We start from the raw sequence: 25,086 nt of genomic DNA on the forward strand, positions 1-25,086 counted from the left end.
CCCTCCTCACTCCTGGACCCTGCTCCCGCCCTTGTTTTGTGCCTGCAGAACAGCACCACTGTCCTGTCCCGGTATCACCAGCTTTTGGAGTGGACACCTTCTTCTGGCCCCTCTTGCCCCATTCTCTCTCTGACTCCCTCCCCCACCTTCTTCTTTCCCTCTTCCCTCTTTGTCCACCCAACGCCTTTGCTGCAAGAGCTCTCTGTCACCTTTGTGCCTCATCCACGGCCCTCTGACTATCCTCACAAGGTCTCTCTGGGCTGTAAACTAGGATGCTGCTCCAACCCTGCTGCCCTCCTCCAGCCTCCTGTCCCAGTCCCTCCCCAGCCCTGCCCTTTAGATGGCTGAAGCCTTCTTAGGGAGGAGTGTTGGATGGGGGCGGAGGCCTGCATTAGCTGGGTGGCACTCCTGTTTTGCCCCTTCACTGGAGAGGCACTCGACCCTCTGTGAAGTGGATTTGATTCTATGGCAGCTCCATCCCTTGCCTCCCACATCCAGGACCTGCTACTTAATTTGCAGATCCCAGTGCAAAATAAAAATTCAGGACTCCTTGTTCAAAAAGTATTATGGGGCCAGGCACGGTGGCTCACGCCTGTAATCCCAGCACTTTGGGAGGCCAAGGAGGGCGGATCACAAGGTCAGGAGATCGAGACCATCCTGGCTAACACAGTGAAACCCCATCTCTACTAAAAATACAAAAAATTAGCTGGGCGTGGTAGCACGTGCCTGTAGTCCCAGCTACTTGGGAGGCTGAGCCAGGAGAATCGTTTAAACCCAGGAGGCAGAGGTTGCAGTGAGACAAGATTGCACCACTGCACTCCAGCCCAGGCAACAGAGCAAGACTCTGTCTCAAAACAAACAAACAAACAAAAAAGTATTTGACGTTCAAGCTGGCAATAGCAGAGCATTCCTGCTTTTCCATTTTCCAATCTAACTATCAGGCCCTTCTAAGTGCGTGGCCCTGTGTGACTGCACAGACGGCACGTCCAGAATGCTGGCCCTGCCCATGCCCCTTTCCAGCTGGTGATGGCCCCACTCCCGTCTCCTGTCCTCAGCTGCTGTCTTAGACAGCTCTTCGGGGCCTCCTGGCAGGAACCCAGCCCCAGCCACCTCCAGAAGTTTCCAGGGCCCTGTTCAGTAGGCACTCAGCACAGATTCCCCAAGGTCCTGGGGGAATCTTCACCCCAGGCCACCACCACATCCTTCTCAAATCAATGCACAGTTATCGAGCCCCACCTGGCTAAGCCTTAGGAAGGGAGGACAAGTGGATAAACGATCACTGCCCTCCAGGAGTTCAGTTTATAGCAGAGCGAAGACTTGAACAAGAGCAGGACCAGACAAGAATCCTGTCAATTCAGAGAAAAATAATCACAGTTTATTAGGAAATCGAATTTCACAAAAGAGAGAGCATAAAGAGGGGCTTTGGTGAATGGGCAAGATTTGGTTAACCCGAAGAGGAAAAGGGGCATTCAGGGAAGAGGCCATGGCATGGGCAAAAGCTTAGAGATAATAAAATGCATGGCACGTTCTAGAATCCTGAGTTGTACAGTTTGGCTGAGGTGTGCAGATGGTAAAATAGCGGGAAAAAGCTGGAAGGAAAATGTACAGAGAAGAGCTACAAGGGTAATGGTGAAGTGTTTGTACTCCCTTAGTGGAAACACCGAGGGGACTTTAGGTTGTGATGTTTAGGTTATTTGGGAGCAAACGGAGAAGACTTCCTCCCCTTGGCCCTCACAGCCTGCCCGAAGAGTGCAAAGCCTCACGCTTTTGCAAAACAGGCCGCACCTAGCCCAGATTCTGGAGCTCATTCAGTCCACGCCTCTCCACCCACAGTTTGTCCTGAGCCCTGACAAAGGTCTGGCTCCCTCCTGCACTCGGAACGCGGAGCACCCGCAGCTCGTGGATTCGCACCGCAGTGCCCAAGCTGGTGTTGATGGGGATTGCGGTTTCCTGCCACTCACTCCCCATGGCTCCTGTGCGGGGCGTGAGGATTCGGGGAGAGGGTTTCAGAATAGGATCCCGGACTGGGAGGGAAGGGACACCATCTGGGCACACCCAGTAGGTACGACCGGAGGTGATAAAAGAGTGGGTCCCATACCCTGATGGCCCCGCTCTCTATCCACTTTAAGTTTACATTATGGATATTTTCAAACATATTCAAAAGTAGAGAGAAGAGTAGAATCATAACCCAAGTCCACATCTCCCAGCTTTAACAGTTATCCCCTCCAAGCCAATCTTGTTTCAGCTACCCCTCTCCCACCACCCATTTTAAAGCGGGATATGGGTGTCCTGAGGGAGGTGGAGGCGCCCCCAGTTGGAGAGCGGGTGCCCGCACCTCTGGAGGCTGAGGCACAACTGGGCTGGGAGTTGAGCGCATACTGGGTAGGGGCCGCGGGGGAGCGGGGGCAGGGCCGGCGGGGCGGGGCCAGAAGCCCGGCGGGGTGGGGGGCGCTCTCCTAGTGACTCAAGGCGCGCAGCGCTGGGCGCAAAGCGCCAGTCTGCGCCTTGCAAGCTCAGAGTGCGCCCGCTGTGCCGCCGCTGTCCTTACCTGCAGCCGCCGCCACCGCCACCGCCACCGCCACCATGCCCAACTTCGCCGGCACCTGGAAGATGCGCAGCAGCGAGAATTTCGACGAGCTGCTCAAGGCGCTGGGTAAGCTGGTGCAGAGGGCGCGCCCCGACGGGGAGATGCGGCCCGGAGGTGCCCTGGTCCCGGAAGTGCCCCGGTCCTGGGGGGGGTGGAAGTTGGGGAGCCCAGGCAGGAGGGAGTCCCCGGGGCAATAGATCGCCTTGTCTCCCAGGCGCACCGGGTCTCGGAGAAGCTGGTAGAGATCCCGGAACCCACGGGTTCAGACAACGTTTGCTGAATGTTTGGCGCCCTCCTCGATGGTGCGGATTTTATCTCGTGCTAGATCATAGCGAGGAGAGATTACGGGAGAGCAAGGAGGATCAGGGACTTAAATTTGGACACTCAAATTTGAGACCAGGCTCTGCTACAAATTCACTGTGCAACCCGAGGAAAGTCACTTACCCTCTCTGTGCCTCAGTTTCTCATCTCGAAAACAAGGGCGAGGGCAGGGAAACAAGTGGATCAATTTTAAGGCCCCTTTCTAAAGTTAGGGTATGAGCAGTGCCCGACCGGTCCCGAGACTGGCGGCGAGGCCCCGTGACCCGAGCCTGTGGTGCACCCTGCGCAGGTGTGAACGCCATGCTGAGGAAAGTGGCCGTAGCGGCTGCGTCCAAGCCGCACGTGGAGATCCGCCAGGACGGGGATCAGTTCTACATCAAGACATCCACCACGGTGCGCACCACTGAGATCAACTTCAAGGTCGGAGAAGGCTTTGAGGAGGAGACCGTGGACGGACGCAAGTGCAGGGTGAGGCCCCAGAGCCAGTACAGCGTCCCCGGGTCCCCGCTCCGTGTCCATGGCCCACTGCTGCTGGAGGAACCTATGTCTCCCTTTGCAGCCTGTGGCGCGCCTTCCTTGCAGGGCGTGTACACTGGCTGTTTGCAGAGGGGGTTTGTGCATCCTAGTTGCCCCTGGCTCAAGACAAAGTATTACCTTCATGCCATCTCAACCCCATCCCTAAGCCGCCTCCCGGGGTGCTAACAGCCGCGCTTAAAGAGCGGGCTCTGGGTTGCGCCGCGTTCCCAGCAGTGGCTTTTGCAGCGGTTTGCGGCGCCAAGCGCAGGCGGCGCAGGAGGAAGAGCAGGTTGCAGGAGCCGCCAGGTTCTCTGTCGCAGGTGAAGCTGCAGCTCTTGCATTCCTTTCCCACTGTATCCCCCGCGCCCGCCCGGGTCCCTGGGCCGCCTAGGTACGCTGTTGATTGAGTTTTAGCAGTCCCGATGGCCCCGTCACCTCCCCCTTCCCGCCCTCAGCCTGGTTCCTTAAAGGAACGGCGGAGTCTTTCCAAAAGCAAGGCAGGTTCTGGCTGGGAAAATGGACTAGTTGCCCTCTCTTAGTCCTCAAGGGCAAGAGTTTTTTTTATTTCTCCATACAGCGGCCCAGGGATGAACCGGTGGATTGAAGCAAGGGGTTGTACATTCCTTTTTTGCATGGGCAAAAATTGCATTTGGTTAACCAGATGGAAAAATAATCACCGGTGCTACCACTTATTTAAAAAGTGACAAAATGTCTCCCTCCCCTTCTCCAATTTTTTTTTTTTTTTTTAAAGAAAAAAGTCGTAACATTCCAGAGAGTGGGAAATTGTTTCTTTCACCTTTCCTGAGCAGTGCCTGGTCTGGTCTCGGAATGGAACTCTCTGAGCACTGGGCTTGGAAGGACAAAGAAAAAAAGCTCCTCAGAAGCAGGCTGATCTAGGAGGCAATCTTTGGCTCCAGAATTGTCATAGCCTGGAAATGATCTCCACGCTTGGAGGGGGTGGGATCTGAAGCCTAAACTACACTGCAGAAACAAAGAGCAGGGCAGCATAGAGTGAAAGGCTGGGAGTCTAAGAGAGGAGGCTTGGCAATAGGCAGGGCTCAGTCTGGGGACATCCAATGGTGGCTACTGCCAGGAAGGGTAATTCTGATTTAAAAAAAAAAAATTAAAGGTTCACACAACAGCCGGGAGAGTGGGGCTTTATGCACCCCCCATCCCCCCACACCTTGCCTAATGAATGTGTCCCATGTGTTAGTTAAAAACTGATTATGTGCACATTCAGCTCTGGCCCACCCCCCAGCCCAGCTGTACCATACTTAGCTCTGTGCAGACACTGGGGAAAACTTCAGGAAATCCCTCCTTTTGCCTCCCACCTTCAAAAGCATGAAGACCCTTCAGATTGATGTGCTTTTTAAATTTTTTCTAAAGGGATGTAACGGGGAAAGTGGCAGCATTTTCACCCTCAGAGCCAAAGACACCGAGGTTTATCAGTGTAGGGGTACACTACATCTGATGAGGAGTGAACAGAAAGGACGTTCCTATCCCAAAATCCGTGCAGGGAATCGTGCTCCTGATAGGCTGATGACAGATGTGGTTACAAACTTGGTGTCTTAACTGTTGTAAAATCTTGTGGTTCTGATGTGAAGGTTCTTGCTTTTAAAATCCAAATTATGTCCACCTGAGGTCAGGAGTTCGAGACCAGCCTGGTGAAACCCCAGCTCTACTAAATATACCCAAAAAATTAGCTGGGCGTGGTGGTGGGCACCTGTAATCCCAGCTAATCAGGAGGCTGAGACAGGAGAATTGCTTGAACCTGGGAGGTGGAGGTTGTAGGGAGCTGAGATTGTGCCACTGCGCTCCAGCCTGGGCAACAGAGCGAGACTCCATCTCAAAAAAAAAAGAATAAAAATAAATAAAATCCAAATTGTTTGAAGGGGTAGCTAATTTTTATATAAATGAATCATTTCATGCTCTAAATTTTATTCCTAGAGATGTAAAGCATGCCTAAGGCCTTGCTGCTTCAGTAAGAGATTGTGTGTGTGTGTGTGTGTGTGTGTGTGTGTATGTGTTATACAAGGTGTATTTATACCCCATAAAATCTGTGACCAGCACTCTGCATTTGGACTTTATAAGGCTCAGCGGAGAAGAATCTGTGGCCTGCTGACAGGGACCATGTGTTGATTCTCTGCACAGCAATGATTTTTCAATGCTCATTGTTGTCCCTGCTCCCGCTGCTGAGACTCTAATTAATGTCACTAATGGTTTTCCCGCCTGCAGAGTTTAGCCACTTGGGAGAATGAGAACAAGATCCACTGCACGCAAACTCTTCTTGAAGGGGACGGCCCCAAAACCTACTGGACCCGTGAGCTGGCCAACGATGAACTTATCCTGGTAGGGAACCCTTGACCCTGAAATAATCCTGAAGTTCCCCCAGAGGGGGCCCGAGATGGGCCCCACAAATATGTCCTCCTCACTCAGCCGTTCAGAGAAAGACACCATTTGCCCTGGATTAAAATTAGAGCAGAAAACCCGAGATGACAGTTCAGGTCAGAGGAAATCATTGTTAAAAGGTTGGCAGGAAAAAGGAGTGGCTCAGAGGATGGAATATCGGCTAGAGACAGGCTGGAGTGCCTGCCACTATCCACACTAATACATCCCAGTGGCAGTGACATGCTTTAAGCCAAGCTCCCCTCTCAACAGGCTTGGAATGCTTAGGCTCTATGAGGTCCCCACGCTCACATGGCAGAGGGATTTTTTTCCATTCTTATTCCCCCTTTTGCTGGCTGGAAAAGGTTTCAGTAATTTTTATCACATCAGCACTCAGAACTTTAGAGAACATTTTTACCTGTGATTTGCAAACTCCAATGGTCTTTGGGAGCCAGAAAATAAATGCTAATTTGGGAAGTGTCTGAGTACAACACGGTGTGGAAGATGAGCCCTGTGGAACTAAAAAAGGTAGGCTTTTCCTTAAAAGTATTCAGATCCCAGCACTTTGGGGGGGCCGAAGCGGGTGGATCACCTGAGGTTGCGAGTTTGAGACCAGCCTGATCAATATGGAGAAACCCCGTCTCTACTAAAAATACAAAATTAGCCGGGCGTGGTGGCATATGCCTGTAATCCCTGCTACTCGGGAAGCTGAGGCAGGAGGTTCACTTGAACCCAGGAGGCGGAGGTTGCAGTGAGCTGAGATGGCACCACTGCATTCCAGCCTGGGTGACAGAGACTCTGTCTCTAAAAAAAAAAAAAAAGTATTCAGACGAAAACATTTTAAACACCTGCTTCTAGCCAAACAAAACTTACCTAGTGAGGCCAAATTAGAAACCTCTATAATTTAAGCACACACTTCCTCCCCTTTTTTTAGGTAGAGAACAAAGGAAGACCGAGGGCAGAACAATCCCCCTCACTCTCCCTTTGTGTTTCAGAACTGGGCCGGGATTGGTGGCTCACACCTGTAATCCCAGCACTTTGGGAGGCTGAGCCCAGGAGTTTGAGAACAGCCTGGGCAACATAGTGAGACCCCCGTCTCTACAAAAAAAAAAAAAAAAAAATTAGTTGAGTGTGGTGGCACATGCTTGTAGTCTCACCTACTCGGAGGCTGTAGTGGGAGGATCAGTCGAGCCCAGGAGTTTGAGGCTGCAGTGAACTGTGATCGTGCCACTGCACTCTAGCCTGGGCAACAGAGCGGAGACCCTGTCTCAAAATTAAAAACAAAAACAAAAACAAAAAAACTAATTAAGGTTTTTGCAACCACCCTTTTCTTCCAGACTAGAAAAGGGGAAAGCTGTTTTGGGTAACCAGGAAATTACATCCTTTGTTCTCCATTAGGTATTTTGTTAATCTCTGCTCCATCTTAGTGAATGTCTCCTTGAAATGTTGTCAATAGGAGACTGCCTGCTGAAGGGTGCTAGGAAAAGACTTGCAGTGTGACCTGAGCATCGGCCTTCCCTTCCCAAGCTCTTCCCCCTGCTATACAATGAGGGGTTAAGCTGAAGTCTGATCCCTGAGTCCTTCTCAGCCTTGAAATTACATGTTTATTCTGCAAGAAGATCCTAAATTGAGCTATTACTTGAACTGAGACTGCTTGATCTTTCTCTCTCTCTCCTCTCGTCCCTCCCTGGGATGATTTAACATGCTTTCTCCTTTCACAGAGAAAGGACTGGCTTAATTTGCAACCTGGTTAATATTGTTTCCAGGGAAAGGATACTTGCTGGGCTTGGGGGAGCAATTTGAGGCTGAGACATGGAAATTTAGGAGAAAAGGCGTATATGGTTTACTGGTACCAGAGACAGCAAAGAGGGAGATGATTTTAGAGTTTTAGAATGTAGCTGAGGGTTCAGTAGGATCAGTTTGCTCTGAGAAAGAGTGATTTTATTAACCTCTGTAGTATATGAGCAGCTGGAGTCACAGGCCAAATTCTGCTAGATGGACCCCATCACTTTCAAATCCTCCCTCCTCCCAACTTCAGTTCTATCCCTGCATCCTTCCCTGGCACAGCAAACATATATACAAGCCTCAAAGGGAAAGGAAGTATTAACTCTTGGCATTTTGGATCTGAAATGTGGGCTTTTGTTTCAAGGGTTATTATCATTAATAAATCTAAAACGCAGAGAGATGCAGTCTCTATATAACAAGAGGCAATTATTCTAGTTACGTTGAAATAAGCTCTCCCAGCGCCAACAGTAAATTGCCCCCAGGCTATAAGTTGCCTTCCTTTGAAAACTGAGTATACTCCCACAAACCACTCTGGAATATTCTACAGAGAGTTTCCGTTGGGAACCTCTAAGCATAGTTTGCAGGCTGAGAAGGGCACTTCAAATGTGGTTGGAAATGCGGCGATTTCTTCTCATGTCATGAAGCTATTTGTTAGCCGGGGAGAGCTGTCAGCTATCGAGAATAGTTTCTCCAGGGTACAGCGTTAAATACCCAAATGCTGGCAGCCATTTGACAGTCCGTGGCTGTAGAACTCAAAGAATTATGGAAAATTAACATGGTTCTGAGGCATCCAGACATCTGCGAGGTAGACTTGTGGTGGGAAAGTCAAGCCCCACACCTCCTAGCATGCAGAATCACCTGCATTTCTTCCTAATAGAGAAGAGGCTAGGACAAAGGTGTTCAGGAGTGGGTATAACTGCCAGTCTGGTCAGGAGATCCCTAGCATGAAAAGAAACTAGTGGCTGGGTGCAGTGGCTCACGCCTGTAATCCCAACACTTTGGGAGGCTGAGGCAGGTGGATCACTTGAAGTCAGGAGTTTGAGACCAGCCTGGCCAACATGGTGAAACCCCACCTCTACTAAAAATACCCAAAAATTAGCTGGGCGTGGTGGCGTATGCCTGTAATCCCAGCTACTTGGGAGGGAGGCTGAGGCAGAAGAATCACTTGAACCTGGGAGGCAGAGGTTGCAGTGAGCTGACATCACACCATTGCACTCCAGCCTAGGCGACAGAGTAAGGCTGTCTCGAAAAGAAGCTAGTGATGGGCATCTGCTTCCTCAGTCACTAAGGACTGGAAGTATTTCCCTGAAGCACACGTGTCAGGATAATGTTTTAGCATATGTTCTCTGAGAACATCTCATGACCAACTAAGAGGGCAGGGTAAGAATATAAAGATCCTAGGATAGCTAAATGCCTCGTTTAGTGGTTTTAACATCTCTTTAATTTCAGGCCACTTTGAGAATCTGAAAGATAAGGACCTTCTGGCACATAAATATACATTCGCAAACAAACATATTCACATCAGGTTTACAGACTGGAGAATTTCTGTTTCTTGGTTTTCGTTTGCTTGTTTGTTTGTTTTTTAACATACATATTGCTTTCCCTGTTCTAACTGCCTGTGAGAGGCCCAGGAGAGCAGGCCTGTGAGTAATTGCTAGTTTTGGCGGAAAGTTGAGACAGTTTACTTATGGGCAATATCATTTCAGGGGCCAGCAGAAAAATGTCGTCCTCCATCTGTGCAATGATTCGTGTCCTCCCTACAGCAAACAAACAAAGAGCCATAGAATTTTAGCTGGAAGAGCCTTTGGATGATCATCTTGTCAATTCCACCCCTCTCCTCAACACCAGCCCCTGCCTGTCCCTTTCCCAAACAGGCCATGAGAGGAAAACATTTGCCCCAAGCTTAGCCAGCTGTGAGCTGCAGAGCTAGGTTTGGAAGCCAATGCTGTGCTTTTGCAGCTGAGACCAATTTTCTAGCTTGCAGGTGACTCGAGTATTACATATACAGCTTCTCAGCCTGTCTCCCAGGTTAGATGACTGCTTCCTGGAAAGCAGTTCTATTCCTTCTCCAAAGCAAGGAACAGAACTGGCTGGTGAGTGCTGGGCCCCATGACCCCAGCTGCTTGAGCTTCTTTCTATCTATCTTGAAGTCATTTGGAAAGAGACAGAGCCACTTCAGAAATGTCCATTGTGACATTCTTTCCCTTTCAGTTTAATTTTAAAACCCAAACTCCTGGCATTTCTTATGTCAGCATTTTACGGGTTCCAGAAGCAAAGGAAAATGGTATATAACATAATTCTATACTCTGGTTACCTCTTTGCCAATAGCGCTTAAGGGGGAAAAAATATCCCTTAATGCTTAGCCTGAGCACACACACAGGAAATTGAATGTCTGTTACAAAGAGTTTTTAACAGGGCAATAAGTGGCCTTATTAGTGATATGCTTTAAACATTTTTGCACAGGCATCTGCACTGATTGGTTTTCCTTTTCTTCTTCTCTGCAGACGTTTGGCGCCGATGACGTGGTCTGCACCAGAATTTATGTCCGAGAGTGAAGGCAGCTGGCTTGCTCCTACTTTCAGGAAGGGATGCAGGCTCCCCTGAGGAATATGTCATAGTTCTGAGCTGCCGGTGGACCGCCCTTTTCCCCTACCAATATTAGGTGATCCTGTTTTCCCATGACTATGTTGTAGTGTCCCCACCCCCCCCCCCCACCCCCCAAGGCCTTGGTATCCCTAGTGCTCCATAGTTTGGCATTTGCACGGTTTCAAAGTCATTAAACTGGTTAGACGTGTCTCAACCTTTTCCTTTTTTTGGTTTGCCTCTTCAGTTTCAACATGGGAGTTATTGTGTACCTACTGTCCTTAGCACTGTGTTGGTCTGTGCAGTACTCTCAGCTTTGGCCTGCTGGCCTCGGTGTGGGGCTTTGAGCATACATCAGCAGTTGCAAGCTGGGCTCCTGCAGACTGGCTGGATCCAGACTGCAGATCCAAGTGTGATTGCACCTCCCAGTGTGGCTATTCAATTGAATTACTTGGTATCAGTAGTTCCCAGCTGGAGAGGGCACATTTAAAAGGGTTAACAGGGAAGAGCTCATAATGAAGGGACTGTTTATACTGGCAGGATGAATAGAGCCAGCAAACGATGGGGAGGCACCCAAAGACAAGCAGTGGAGGGATTCACCCCCAGGCCTGAATACAGAAGGGAAAGAGGGGTCACCAGACCATGAGAGCTATAACCTAGGAGAGGAGCCACTGCCAAAACCATGGCCCCAGTGTTTATGGGGTCAGGGGAGACTTGGCTTGGAACAAGGGGGATAAATATCCTAATCTCCCACCTTTGAATCTCTACCTATTCTGTCCATTGGCCAAATCTAGTAGGAATGGAAAGGGCAGGAAAGAGGCTGCTGTTCACAAAGGTCACCCTCCCAGGATGTGGCCAGGGGGAGAATGGATCTGAACATGCATATAGACAACAACCCACACAGTTGTTGATTTTTAAATTTGAAAATCAGTAGATTTCACATAATCTGAATCTCTATTTCCTTAAATGAAAAACTGGGAAAATCTGGCATCCCCAGACCTACATTCCCACAGGGTAACAATTGGCCAGGCAGCTTCCCCCTTTTTAAATGGACCTCATACCCTCTGCTTCCCCTTAGATCCCATCCTTGCCCCTGCTTCATTTACATTGCCTGCCTGGCTTCTGTCCTTGCCATCCTAAGTGCCAAGACCAGCTTGGCTGGGGAGACCCTAACCCAGCAGTGCTAGAGGAATTAAAGACACACACACAGAAATATAGAGGTGTGAAGTGGGAAATCAGGGGTCTCACAGCCTTCAGAGCCGAGAGCCCTGAATAGAGATTTACCCATGTATTTATTAACAGCAAGCCAGTCAATAGCATTGTTTCTATAGATATTAAATTAACTAAAAGTATCCTTTATGGGAAACGAAGGGATGGGCCGAATTAAAGGAATAGGTTGGGCTAGTTAACTGCAGCAGGAGCATGTCCTTAAGGCACAGATCGCTCATGCTATTGTTTGCGGCTTAAGAATGCCTTTAAGCAGTTTTCCACCCTGGGCGGGCCAGGTGTTCCTTGTCCTCATTCCTGTAAACCCACAACCTTCCAGCTTGGGCGTTATGGCCATCATGAACATGTCACAGTGCTGCAGAGATTTTATTTATGGCCAGTTTTGGGGCCAGTTTATGGCCAGATTTTGGGGGGCCTGTTCCCAACACCAAGCACACGGATTCTCAGCAAAGCTGGGTCAGAGTGGGCCATCCAACAGTGTATGGGCAAGAGTGAGGCCAGGAGACCCTCAAAGAGCTTACACTCTGGCAGGGCAGACACCCAAGGCCCAGGTGCTATCACCTGAGTGTGAATGGGGACACAGTTTACCTGAGGCTTCACCCTTCCCCCCTCCCCCAGCCCAGAACCCTAGGCCGAAAGGATGAAAACACACACAGGATGAAAACCTACACAAATCCACATTTGCTTATGGAGGACGTCAGCCCTCCACTCAGACTCTACCTACCTACATGTGGAACTCACAGGGGACAAATCTCTTGCAGAATAGAACACATCTCACATCCTGAGCCTGCTTGTTGGGGCTCTATGCACTGCCTCTGCTGTGATGCCCCCCATGAAAGTGCCACTGGCTCTGCCAACAGACTGCTTCCCACGGTCCCAAAGCCACCAGGCCCTGATGTGTTAGAACGGGGCTGGATTCTGGGTCAGAGCCAGGAGAAAATCTGACACTGGGCTATCCTTGGTCCTCAGGTCCCTGAGGCACCTTGGCTTGTGTCCAGAACCTCTCAGAGTCCCTTATGAAAACAGCTTCTTCAACTTCTAGCTCTAACCCAGTGCCTCTGGGGCCAGTGAATGCAAGCACCTTGCCATTCCCTCCTCTATGCTTGCTTCTCCTCTCTGGGGCTGCACTGCTCACCAGAAACAGCCAAGTCCACTCTCAGTACCCTACAAAACACAGAGTTCCTTGTGGCAGAGAGCAGCGTGCCGGAGGAGTTGCCCCACAGCTTCTTAGAGGAAGGGGCTGGCCCAGGGCCTCTAAGGATAGGGAAGACATGGATTACTATGCAGTGGAGAGAAATGCAACTGGAGGGCCCACCTGAGTGTGAATGTGCTAATTTAATTTCTAATTCAATTAGAAACTGCGGGGACATGACCGGGCATGATGGCTCACACCTATAATCCCAGCACTTCGGGAGGCCAAGGTGGGTGGGTCACCTGAGGTCAGGAGTTCGAGACCAGCCTGGCCAACACAGTGAAATCCCACCTCTACTAAAAGTACAAAAATTAACAGGATGTGGTGGCGGGCACCTGTAATCCCAGCTACTCAGGTGGCTGAGGCAGGAGAATCACTTGAACCCAAGAGGCGGAGGTTTCAGTGAGCCAAGATCGCGCTCTTGCACTCCAGCCTGGGCAATGAGAGCGAAACTCCATCTCAAAAAAAAGAAAGAAAGAAAGTGTGGGGACTGAGCTGGCCACACAGGGCAAGGCAAGTAGTCATGCCGGATGGATGAAGCTGGGATATCTGGACTCTGCCCATAGGTATTGGGTACTCATTGCCACTGTAGATGGATTGGGCGAGGCCTCAGACATCTTGGTCTGCACCCCTTCCCAGTTCCCACTGCTTCATTGCCTTCTCCATATCTAGATTTGCTCCATGAAAGCACTGCCCTGCCATACCATGATGGTTCTATATAAAAGACCTGGTCCGATTGAAGGGAGGATGAAGGCCTTTCTTTCCCTCACGAGTTTTCTTCAGATCAGCTTTCACAAAGGTTGAGGAACAGAGCAGAGTAAAGGAGGCTACCAGCTGTAACTCTCATCCTGCCTGACAGCCAACAGGCATGGGTGGGGGTATTTGGATGACTAGATGAAGTGACAGCAAGTGCCAGTAGTTCACTTAGAACACTGGCTGCATCCTGGTTCTCTTGAATCTTGTTCCTTCTGCATTTTCCAGATAAAAGGCACAGTGTTTCTCATTCCCTCATGGAACACCTCCAATGAGACCGCAGTGTTCCATGGAACCCAGTTTGAGAATTGCTGCTATAATCATCAGCCCTAAAACATTTGTGTGTATACACATTGCATATGATATGTAATATATACACACACATAGGTTGAAACCTACACTGTCATCAGGATACTCTCACTAAAACACTGCTGTAAACTTGTCACTCCCCTGCTCAGTAGTCCCCACAGTCTATAGCAGGAAAGTCAAACCCTTTGGCCTGGCATTCAAAGCCCTCCATGATTTGGCCTCACCAGGTAAAACAGAAAGAACAAGGGCTTTGGTGCCTGTCAGATCTAGTGTCAAATCCTGACCACACTTTTAGTTTGCAAGTGCTAGAAACCCAACCACAACCAGTCCCAGCAAAAAGAAATGTACTCTGCTACAACATGGATGAACCGTGGAAACATTATGTCAAGTGAAAGAAGCCAGCCACAAACGACTGCCTGTTGTATTATTTGATTTATATGCAATCTCTAGAATAGGTAAATTCATAGAGACAGAAAGTAGACTAGTGGTTGTCTAAGGCTGGGGGTTTTGAGGGGAAATGGGGAATGATTGGATGCGGTTTATTTTTAGGGTGATGATAATGTTCTAAGATCGACGTGGTAATGGTTGCACAAACCTATGAATACAATAAAAGCCACGGAATTGTATACTTTAAATGGGCGAATTGTAGGCTATGTGAATTATATCTCAGTAAAACTGGCCGGGTGTGGTGACCCACTCCTATAATCCCAGCACTTTGGGAGACCAAGGTAGGACGATTGCTTGAAGCCAGGAGTTTGAGATGGGAAACATAGTGAGACTCCCCACCCCCATAGTCTCTACAAAAAATACAAAAATTTGGGCAGGTGTGGTGGCTCACACCTGTAATCCCAGCACTTTGGGAGGCTGAGGTGGGCAGATCGCTTGATGTCAGGAGTGTAAGACTAGCCTGGCCGACATGGTGAAATCCCGTCTCTATACAAAATACAAAAATTAGCCAGGCGTGGTGGTGCATGCCTGTAATCCCAGCTACTCAGGAGGCTCAGGCAGGAGAATTGTTTGAACCCAGGAGGTGGAGGTTGCAGTGAGTGAGACTCCGTATCAAACAAAAACAAAAATTAGCCAGGCATCTACAGTCCTGGCTACTTGGGAGGCTGAGGCAGGAGAATCACTTGAGCCTAGGGAGAGGCTGCAGTGAGCTATGATCACACCACTGCACTCCAGGCTGGGTGATGCAGTAAGACCTTGTAAGAACAAAAAAGAAAGTAAAAAGAAAGAAAGAAAAGTAGCGATTTTTTTTTTTTAAAGAAATGTATTGGGCCAGGCCCAGTGGCTCACGCCTATAATCCCAGCTCTTTGGGAGGCATAGGCGGGCAGATCACTTAAGTCCAGGAGTTGGGAGATCAGCCTGGCCAACATGGTGAAACCCCGTCTCTACCAAAAATACAAAAAACTAGCCAGGTGTGGTGCGCCTGTAGTCCCAGCTACTCGGGAGGCCGAGGCAGGAGAATCACTTGAACCTGGGAGGCGGAGGTTGCAGTGAGCCAGGATCAGACCACTGCACTTCATATCCAGCCCTAAGTGACAGAGCTAGACTCCATCTCAAGAAAAAAAAGAAATCTATTGACCTTTTTGGTTGTGAGTAATGTTGGGGAAGCTCTCAGGAGGAAGCCCTCTGAAGGAGGAGCTGCAAGAACTGAGCTTTGGGGCCAAAAATCTGAACCCACAGGCCCCAAAATCCCTGTTTCCATCTGTGTCTCACTCCATCTTGATTTCCTTATGCAGCTGGTTTGAGTCACATGATAACCCCTGGACCAATCACAATTAGGGAGGAATATAGTACGATGATTGGCCTGGCCTGAGTCATGTGATTCCCCCCCTCCCCACCCCAAGCGAGAAATAGAGCCTGGGAAGCAGATGAAGAAGAATAGGGGAAAACAGACTGAGTAGGTGTGAACTGTGGTTAACACCATCCACCAAGCTGGCTAGAAGAACTTGGGTAATTTATGTTAAGTGCTGGGAGCTTTATAGATTCCCACCTAAACCTTGCCCTCCAGTCACATGGGTCCAAACCCTGAACCCACTTCTCTGGACCTCTCTGATCTTTTACATGTTCAAGGCCAGCACCCTCCATTAGGGCACCTTCTCTGCCTGTCCCTATCCCCAGAAGTGGGAGGGTATTTTTGTTTTTGTTTTATTTTTAGTTTTTGTTTTTTGAGACAGGGTCTTGCCCTGTAACCCAGGCTGGAGTGCAGTGGAGTAATCATGGTGTGATCATCGCTCACTGCAGCCTTGAACTCCTGGATTCAAGCAATCCTCCTGCTTCAGCCTCCCAAGCAGCAAGGACCACAGGTGTGTGCCACCATGCTTGGCTAATTTTTGTATTTTTTGTAGAGACTGGGTCTCACTATGTTGCCCAGGCTGGTCTTAAACTCCTGACCTCCTCCTGCCTTGGCTTCCCAAAGTGCTGAGATCACAGGTGTGAACCACTGTGCCTGGCCCAAAAGTACACTGCTCAGGTGACAGGTGCACCAAAATCTCAGAAATTACCACTAAAGTACTTATCCGTAGGCCGGGTGCAGTGGCTTATGCCTGTATTCCCAGCACTTTGGGAGGCTGAGGCGGGCAGATCACTTGAGGTCAAGAGTTTGAGACCAGCCTGGCCAATATGGTGAAACCCCGTCTCTACAAAACATACAAAACTTAGGCATCGTTGTGTGCACCTGAAATCCCAGTTACTCGGGAGGCTGAGGCAGGAGAATCACTTGAACCCTGGGAGGTGGAGGTTGCAGTGAGCTGAGATGGTGGCGCTGCATTCCAGCCTGGGCAACAGAGTGAGACTCTGTCTCAAAAAAACAAAACAAGACAAAAAACTTATCCATGTAGCCAAAAGCTACTTGTTACCCCAAAACTACTGAAATAAAATAATTTAAAAAAAAAAAAAAAGGAGCAGAAGGGAGAGGAGGAGGGCAGGTAGCCCCTGTTTGTTTAAGCTGGTTATTCAGTGGTTTCTGTATTTGCACCTAAAAGTATTTCTAACTGATACACCGAGGTAACCTAAAGAAGGACAGAGGCTTGTAGATTTGTCTAGCTGGCAGATTTCTAGTCATCTGTCTTGATAATGACTACCAGTGCCATGGAACTAGACAATGTGCCATCTTGCTCAAAAGAAACAATGAAGTTAACATATTTTATGGATGGTAAGACCCCACTCCTATTGTAACATCTCTCTCAATCCCCTCTTCAGTCTCTTCTCATCGCCATAAGAGCCAGAGTTTCATAGTACACAGCAAGGACATTATCGATGAAAATAATATGGGGCAGGAAGTCTACAAATGCAGCCTTCACACTCCAACCCAACCCCATCCACTCCTTTCAGGGGCACCCCCTCCTCTGGGAGCACCCTCCAGGGATCTTCCCTCCTTCCAGCACTTTACTGTAACTATCCATTAGTGTCAGAAAGTCCCCAGATCTTGTCAAAAACATCACTTACATCTATATCTGCCCTCCAGAATGTCCAGCAAAGTGTCCTATAAAATAAATGTGGGATGTCACTGGGTGAAAAATTAATCTTCACAAAGTCCCCAAAGGGTCAAATAAACGCATCTCAGAGTAGATTTGAAATTACAAACGCTTACATTGGGTGGGCAGTTGTGCTTAAACCAACCCATCAGAGCCTCTCTCCCCTTTTAAGCAATTCCAACTGCTAGGAGATAGAACCCAGAAACAGGAAACGACTTGGCCAAGACCATCATTTCAGGTGCTTGTCAAGATTAAGAGGATGGCCAGTTTGGTGGCTTGTGGCTGTAATCTCAGCACTTTTGGGAGGCTGAGATGGGCAGATCACTTGAGCCCAGGAGTTCGAGACCAGCCTGGGCAACATGGTGAAACCCCATCTCTACCAAAAAAACACAAAAACAAAAATTAGCCAGGCATGGTGGCGCATGCCTGTAGTCCCAGCTACTCCTGAGGCTGAGGTGGGAGGATGGCTTGAGCACAGGAGGAGAAAGTTACAGTGAGCCGAGTTGGCACCACTGCACCCCAGCCTGGGCAACAGAGGGAAACTGTCTAAAAAAACAATAATAATAATAAAATAAAAAATAAAAAGATCTACCTATAATATCTCTAAATGTTAATAATTCCCTTAAAATTACAATAAAAACGTTATCACACCTTAAAATTAACAAGTCCTAATATCATCAAAGATCCTACCAGTGTTCAGATTTTCCTGATTGTCTTTTTTACCTCCTTGCTCAAATCAGGATTGAAATAACTATAAATCTCTTTGAATCTATAAATTTTCCTCTGCCTCATTTTATTTTTTGTATTGTATTTTGTGGAGAAACTGGTTGTTTGTCCTGCAGAGCTTCACACAGTCTAGATTTTGATGATTGTATTTCTGTGGTGTTACTTAATATGTTCTCTGTCTTCTGTATTTTTCTGTAGATTGGTAGCTCTAGAAGCTCAGCCAGACTCAAGGGTGCTGTTTTGGCAAGAATACTTCATAGGTGATATGCTCTGCTCCCTTAGGAAGACTGAAAACACCTGGTTGTCTCTTTCATTCTTTCTTTCTTTTTTTTTTTTTTGAGACAGAGTCTAGCTCTGCCCCCAGGCTGGAATGCAGTGGCATGATTTTGGCTCACTGCAACCTCCGCCTCCCGGGTTCAAGCGATTCTCCTGCCTCAGCCTCCCAAGTAGCTGGAGCTACAGGCACGTGCCACCACACCCAGCTATTTTTTTGTATTTTTAGTAGAGACAGGGTTTCATCATGTTGGCCAGGATGGTCTTGATTTCTTGACCTTGTGATCTGTCCGCCTCGGCCTCCCAAAGTGCTGGGATTACAGGCGTGAGCTGCCGTGTCTGGCCCTGGTTGTCTCTTTCTATGACATTAACAGCCATTGGTGATCACTGGCTACATTTATAGTTCTCATTAGAGGTTGAAACATGGGGATATTCTAATTCTACCTCCTTCATTTATGAGCTGGAATGCTTCCATAAAAAGATACTTGATCGGTGAGTTCAAGACCAGCCTGGCCAACATGGAGAAACGTGTCTCTACTAAAAATACAAAAAATTAGCGGGGCTTGGTGGTGGGCGCCTGTAATCCCAGCTACTTGGGAGGCTGAGGCAGAGAATTGCTTGAACCCGGGAGGCGGAGGTTGCAGCAAACCGAGATCGCGCCACTGCACTCCAGCCTTGGCGACAGAGCGAGACTTCGTCTCAGACAAAAAAAAATATATATATATACTTGCTCTCATCTACTATGTGGTTATCCTGAGGTACAGTATGCATAGGAAAGACAGAATAAATACTTGATTCTTTCCCTGTATTTACCAGTTTTTAGAGCAATGAATTGGTTTTCCTGGCATCCTTCAAAAGTGACCAATGCATTTTTCTGTTTTTTATTTTCTTCTTTTTTAAGACAAGGTCTCATTCTGTTGCCCAGGCTGGATTGTAGTGGTATGATCATGGCTCACTGTAGCCTTGACCTCCTGGGCTCATGCGATCCTCCCACCTCAGCCTCCTGAGTAGCTTGGGACTACAGGCACACACCATCATCCCTGGCTAATTTAAAGCAAATTTATTGTTTTTTAGAAATGGGAGTCTTGCTATGTGGCCCAGGCTCATCTTGAACTCCTGGGCTCAAGCGATCCTCCTGCCTCAGCCTCCCAAAGTACTGGGATTACAGACATGAGACACTGTGCCCCAGCCATTGTTTTCCTTTTTTAATATCATTATGAATTTATGGATTGAAACATATTTGATATGTTTAATGGGAAAAATAAAAGCTATATGCTTAGCTCTTTCCAGGGAAAAGGAAAAAGAAAACCAAAACCCTAGAGGACACACACCAAACCATTAAGAGTGGTTACATCTGAGAGGCCGTTTTACTCTCATTATTTCTGTATTGTTGAAATTCTTTTATAATGCACATGTATGACTTTTGTAATTTAAAACATAGTTGATATGTTTCAGTTCAATGTAGTTATTATCCTCATTGATGCTGAAAGTGACCCATCTTTGGCCACTGGGAGCTTCTTTATATTGACTCTTGAGTCTTGGCAGGACCCTAGTTATCTTTGATAACTTCTTTGCTATTTATTCTAAGATACTCCGGCTCATTTCCTGTTCCAGACCTGGAATCAGCCATTTTTCCGAGGAGCCTAGTTGTTTTAGGAGACAATGGCATTTAGAAACCACAATCTGGGGGCCAAGAGATGGGCCTATTTTTGATTCTAAGATAGAAGCCAGAGTTTTAGGTCCCAAGAGGCAGGTCACAGACAAAAACTTACTCTGGGGCAGGTTCTGTGGCTCACACGTATAATCCCAGCACTTTGGGAGGCCGAGGTGGGTGGATTGCTTGAGCCCATGAGTTCGAGACCAGCCTGGGCAACATAGCAAGACCTCATCTCTACAAATAATTTAAAAAATTAGCCGGATGTGGTGGCATGTACCTGTGGTCCCAGCTACTTGGGAGACTGAGGCAAGAGGATTGCTAGAGCCTGGGAAGCAGAGGCTGCTGTGAGCTGTGACTGAGCCACTGCATCCAGCCTGGGCGACACCGTAAGACCCCAACTCAAAAACACAACAACAACAAAAAAGTTACTCTGTACTCCTTTGTTCCCATTATCTTCTGCCCAAGACAATGCTAAACAGTATTCAGATGTTGCCAGCACTGTGTTCAGCTATCTGAGGATGACATCTCTTCCTTTTTACTCAGAAATCGGAGTGGTTTTTGACCAATCCATTTGTGGCAGGGATGGAGGTGGGGGCAGTAGACTTGGAAATATTTGTCTGTAACTCAGCACCAGACTGTGAGGACAACTGCTTCAAAGAGAACGGGACTTGATGGGCAGTGGTCACTTCCAATCAAGTCTCCATTAGCTCATTGGAGGCAGGATTAACATTCCATTCTGTAGTAGGAAGATTAAGCATAATTTCTGGGCAAAGAGCAAATTCTCACAAGGATTCTGCAAACATGTTGTATTTGTTACAAGTGGGTAATTCATCTTTCTGGGAAAATTACCTGCAGGACTTCGAGGAATTTACTTAATAAAAAAAATAGATGACAGTCACAATTTTATAATTCCATTTGTTTTCACAAGCCAGGAAAACTCATCAATTATGGTGAGTGAAGGGGGAGCTGGGTTCGTAAAGTGGAATTTGACCAAGGTCTCTCAGAATAGCCATACTCCAGGGAAGTGGGATTTGGAGATACTAACATAAAAAAAAATTGGCTTCAGAAACAATGTGTAGGAAAAAATTATTGAGTTATGAACTCTTACAAAGAACATAATGAAAAGTGAAAACCCTGAGAAAGTTTGGGAAAACATCCAATCCTCAGAATACGTGCAATAAAATTGAGGATTTTTTTTCTCTTTCCTACGATTAGGAATAGGTTCAGAAAAATGTATTAAGTTCCCTTTATCTCCATTTAAAAAAACTGTTGCTGTTTTGTTTGTTTTTGATGAATGTGGTAGTATAGTTCAATGCAGAGAGCATGCCGGGAAACCAGGGTTGTAAGTCCTGGCTCTGCCACTAATTTGCTCCGTGAAGCTACCTGCTCTTTCTTGTACCCTCCCTGGGCCTCCAGTTGCCCATCTGTAGAAAGCAGAGGTTGCTAAACATGGGCAGTGGCTGGGAGGGCTGCATGTGAATCACCAGGGACAGCCCAAATACCCACCAACAGGGAAATGGTTAAGTCATCCACAACAAGCCACGCAATGGAATTCTCTGCAGCTGTAGAACAGAGTGAGATAGACATATGTGTACTGATGTGGAAAGACATCTAAGCTATATTCGGTTTTTTGTTTTTTTAAGTGAGCGGGGATCTAGTTTAATGGGAAAAATAAAAGCTATATGCTTAGCTCTTTCCAGGGGAAAGAAAAAAAAAAAGCCAAAACCCTAGAGGACGCACACCAAACCACTAAGAGTGGTTACCTCTGAGAGACCGTTTTACTCTCATTATTTCTGTATGGTTGGGATTCATTTATAATGAGCATGTACGACTTTTTTAATTTAAAACAAGTTTTCACTTTAAAAGAGATTCTGATTCTCTTTGTCTGGGTTGGAGCCCAGGAATCTTAATTTCTTTGCATTCCCCAGGTGATTTCTGATAGAACCACTGAACCAGTGGTCACAGAGGTCTTTTCCAGCTTTAACACTCTATGACTCCACAAAGTTTATTTGACTCATGACTGGAAAAAGGAAAAGAAGAACCAAACAGGAGAAAAGGAGACAGCAAGAAGGAAAGCACAACATTAGAAGCAGAAATAATAATTACCAAGGTGTATGTCTCTGCATGGTTTCTGGTGCCCCTTTACAAATGTATCCTATATGTGACGCGCAGCAACCGGGGGATCTAAGCAGGGCAGGCATCAGGACTGTCCCCATTTTACAGACGGGGACACTGAAGTTCAAAGAAGTTAAGTCCTTTGAGTAAATTATCCAGTTTGTAAATGGCAGAGCTGGGATTACAACCTCAGGATGTCTGACTTCAGGGCCAATGCTCTTGCCATCCCATCAGCCGTTAGGGACACAAAATATTTTCCTTACTATGGTCATCAAGTATTATGTTTATGGCTTAATAAAAAATAGTTATTTCATAGAAAAGTTATTTCTATGAAATAACTTTTTCATAGAAAAGGAGGGAGGGAGAAAGCATAACAATCACTGACATTTAATAAGGGCTTACTATGTTCCAGGTCCTGTGCTAAGCACTTTGCATAAATTTTCACCTTTCATCCTACAGTAAGCCAGCTAGGTAGCTACTGTTTTCACTCCCACTTTACAGATGATCAAACTGAGGCTCAGAGAGGTTAAATAATTCACCCAAAGTGAATAAAAGTTAGTACTGGGATTGAATCCAGGTCTTCTATCTGAATAAATGAAACAGACAAAGAGAAGGGAAGAGGGAGGAAAGTGACGGAGAAGTGGGTGTGCTTTTCCCATCTCCATGGGGCTCCTGTTTCTTAGGACTGTCATCACCCCACATGGCAAGGGCTCCTCAGGGCCTTTCAGAAGGAAAGCTCAACCTTACTGCCCAGCCCAGCACTGCCGGGCTGCCAGCCAGCCTCTCTCCCACAGTGTATTTCCTTTGCCTACGTTGACAGGTATCCAGTTTCACCAAAGGCTCCGAGCTCCCAGATCTGGTTTTCATCAGGAGCTAGAGCTGAGCCCTAGAGCAATTGCCTGGCAGCCTCAGTGAAGCCAGATGGAGCCCAGCCACCTTCTCTTCCCCTGAGGCCTCCTGAAGAAGGGCTCTTGATGTCTGGAGCCCAGCCTTGGATGGTGGCTCTGTGGGTGCATCATTCAAGACCACTTCCTTTCAGCTTTGTCTCTAGCAGCTAGTAGAAGTGACACAGGAGGTGCATAGATCAGGCCAATAGCCTCTCATTGAGGATGTGCAGGGAACAGCCAGGAGAGAGTCTGGGGCAACAATGAGAACAATTCTGTTTTCTTCCCACCCACCAAGCAGATCCTACCTGTGCATCTCCTCCACCTGGCCTGGGAGGGCTTGTATACACTCCCTGGCTTTGATACATCCCCTGTCCCTGTGGAACCTGTCTGAGGCCAGACAGGGAGACAGACAAAGAATCACAACTGTACACCCATGACCAAAGCAGAAGTTGTAATTCTGTGGGCACATGGGGAACTTGAGATTCATCCTGGCCAATGCATGGGCAGTAGGCACTGGAACTAGGACTTGGAGGAAGCAGGTGGAGTATTCCAGGCAGTGCTGGAGTACAGGGAAAAAGAAAGTGGGGTAGACCTTGCAAAGCTGGGCATGCGTCCGTGGGGCTGCTTTTGTGTGAATTAGAAAAGGAGACCTTTTCTGGGCAGACAAGGAGGGTACTCTATCCTTGCTTTATGCAGTGCACAAATTGTGCAACTATACTAGTGGCCCTGGGGTGTGGCCACTAAATTTCATCTGCCTTTTACATTTTCCCTTCCTCTTCGGGTTACAGAGCCCCTATTTCTAGAAAGGAAGTGATTCTATGTGGTTACTGTGGGGCTAATCCATAAGCCTACCAGGGGTCAGCCCTTGATTCAGTCATAGCCAATTACAGCACTACAGCTTCATGGCCATGGTGATCAGTTCTGAGACAGGCATGTGATCCAAGCTAAGCCAATCAGAGCCCTCTCTGGGACTGCAGCCAGAGCATTTAGGGAGAAGGTGCTCTCTTTTGTCTGGGTTTGCTGGCTACGGGGATCAGTTAAGCCTAGAACTGTGAGGTCATTGTTGGTACTTTGCGGGAGACTCTGCCTGAAAATGAAGCCAACACAAAAAAATGGGCAGATGAGAAACAGAAAGAGAATTCTGATGTTTAAACTCCAGGATTTGCTCCTGGAATATTCCATTTACGAGAATGAATAATTTCCCTTTTTTGCTTAATCTAGTCTGAGTTTTTATGCTTCCACTCAAAAGGACTAAGCATTATGGAAAGAATTGCCAGGATTCAAGCCAATGGACACAGAGTGCCTTGAAAAACCAAACCAAGAAAGCTTTGGCTGGGCCTCGGGTTTCTAAGTGAAGAGCTGGAGATGAGAACACAGGGATGGAGTCTGACTGAACTTTATTCAAAGCTGTTCCCAGGTGGCATCTCCCTGCGTGCTCACCACAGCCTCAGGAGCCAGGTGAGGCCAGGCCACTGGGATGTGGATTTGCCACTCAACCTGTGATCTGGGTGAGCCCTCGGCTGACAGGCTGGTGTGTGAGCTCTGGGGCACAGCAGGCTTTTAGCACTCGGGGAAGGACCAGCCAGCAATGGCTGTCTGAGTTGGCAGGAAGGGTCTATGTGTTGAGCTCCTGGGAAGTCTTGCGGGACTTATGACATGTTATGCAGTCAGTCCACTCTTGTGCCCCTGGGCCTTTGCATATCCTGATCCCTCTGCCTAGGGCACTCTTGCCATGTTGTCTATGCAGAAAACTTCTACTCTGCCTTCAAAATTCAGCTCAAGGGTTACCTCTTCTGGGGAAACTTCTGTGGCAGTTTTAAAACATGGCTGCAAGATTTTGGCCTCAAGAGATGAATTCTGTGTCCCTGTCCCTTGAATCTGGTTGGTCTTAGGACTGCTATGCCCAATACAGTATGTTGGAGGTGATGCTATGTATCATCTTAGGCTGTCATAAAAGGCCATGCAACTTCTGCCTTGTTCATTGGGAACACTCACACTTGAACCCCCGATACCATGTAAAAAGTCCAACTGTCCTGAGACCACCAGGCTAGAGAGGCCACAAGTAGGCACTTCAGTCGACAGTCCCAGCTGAGCCCACTCTTCAGCCAGCCCAGCCAGCCCAGCCCAACTCTTCAAGTCACCTCCAGCCATTAGAGTCACCCCAGCTGAGGCCCAGGCCTCACAGAGCAGGGAAGACACACCCTGCAGTGTCCTATCCAAATTCCCAAGCCATGGAATCTGGAAACATAGATGGTCGTTTTATGCCACTGTGTTTCAGAGCAGGAGATAA

General features: G+C 47.8%; 1 protein-coding gene across 1 annotated transcript; it reads left to right on the forward strand.

Annotated features, from left to right (window-relative positions):
* The first annotated feature begins 2,483 nt into the window (after window positions 1–2,483).
* On the forward strand, window positions 2,484–10,395 carry CRABP1 (cellular retinoic acid binding protein 1). The gene is made up of 4 exons (XM_002825721.5): window positions 2,484–2,653; window positions 3,198–3,376; window positions 5,660–5,773; window positions 10,099–10,395. Exons 1-4 carry the CDS (start codon window positions 2,584–2,586, stop codon window positions 10,147–10,149), a joined length of 414 nt encoding a protein of 137 aa, XP_002825767.1. The 5' UTR covers window positions 2,484–2,583; the 3' UTR covers window positions 10,150–10,395.
* Window positions 10,396–25,086: the final 14,691 nt, after the last annotated feature.

The sequence above is a fragment of the Pongo abelii genome, chromosome 16 (assembly GCF_028885655.2).
Source record: "Pongo abelii isolate AG06213 chromosome 16, NHGRI_mPonAbe1-v2.0_pri, whole genome shotgun sequence".
NCBI classification, from domain to species: Eukaryota; Metazoa; Chordata; class Mammalia; order Primates; family Hominidae; genus Pongo; species Pongo abelii.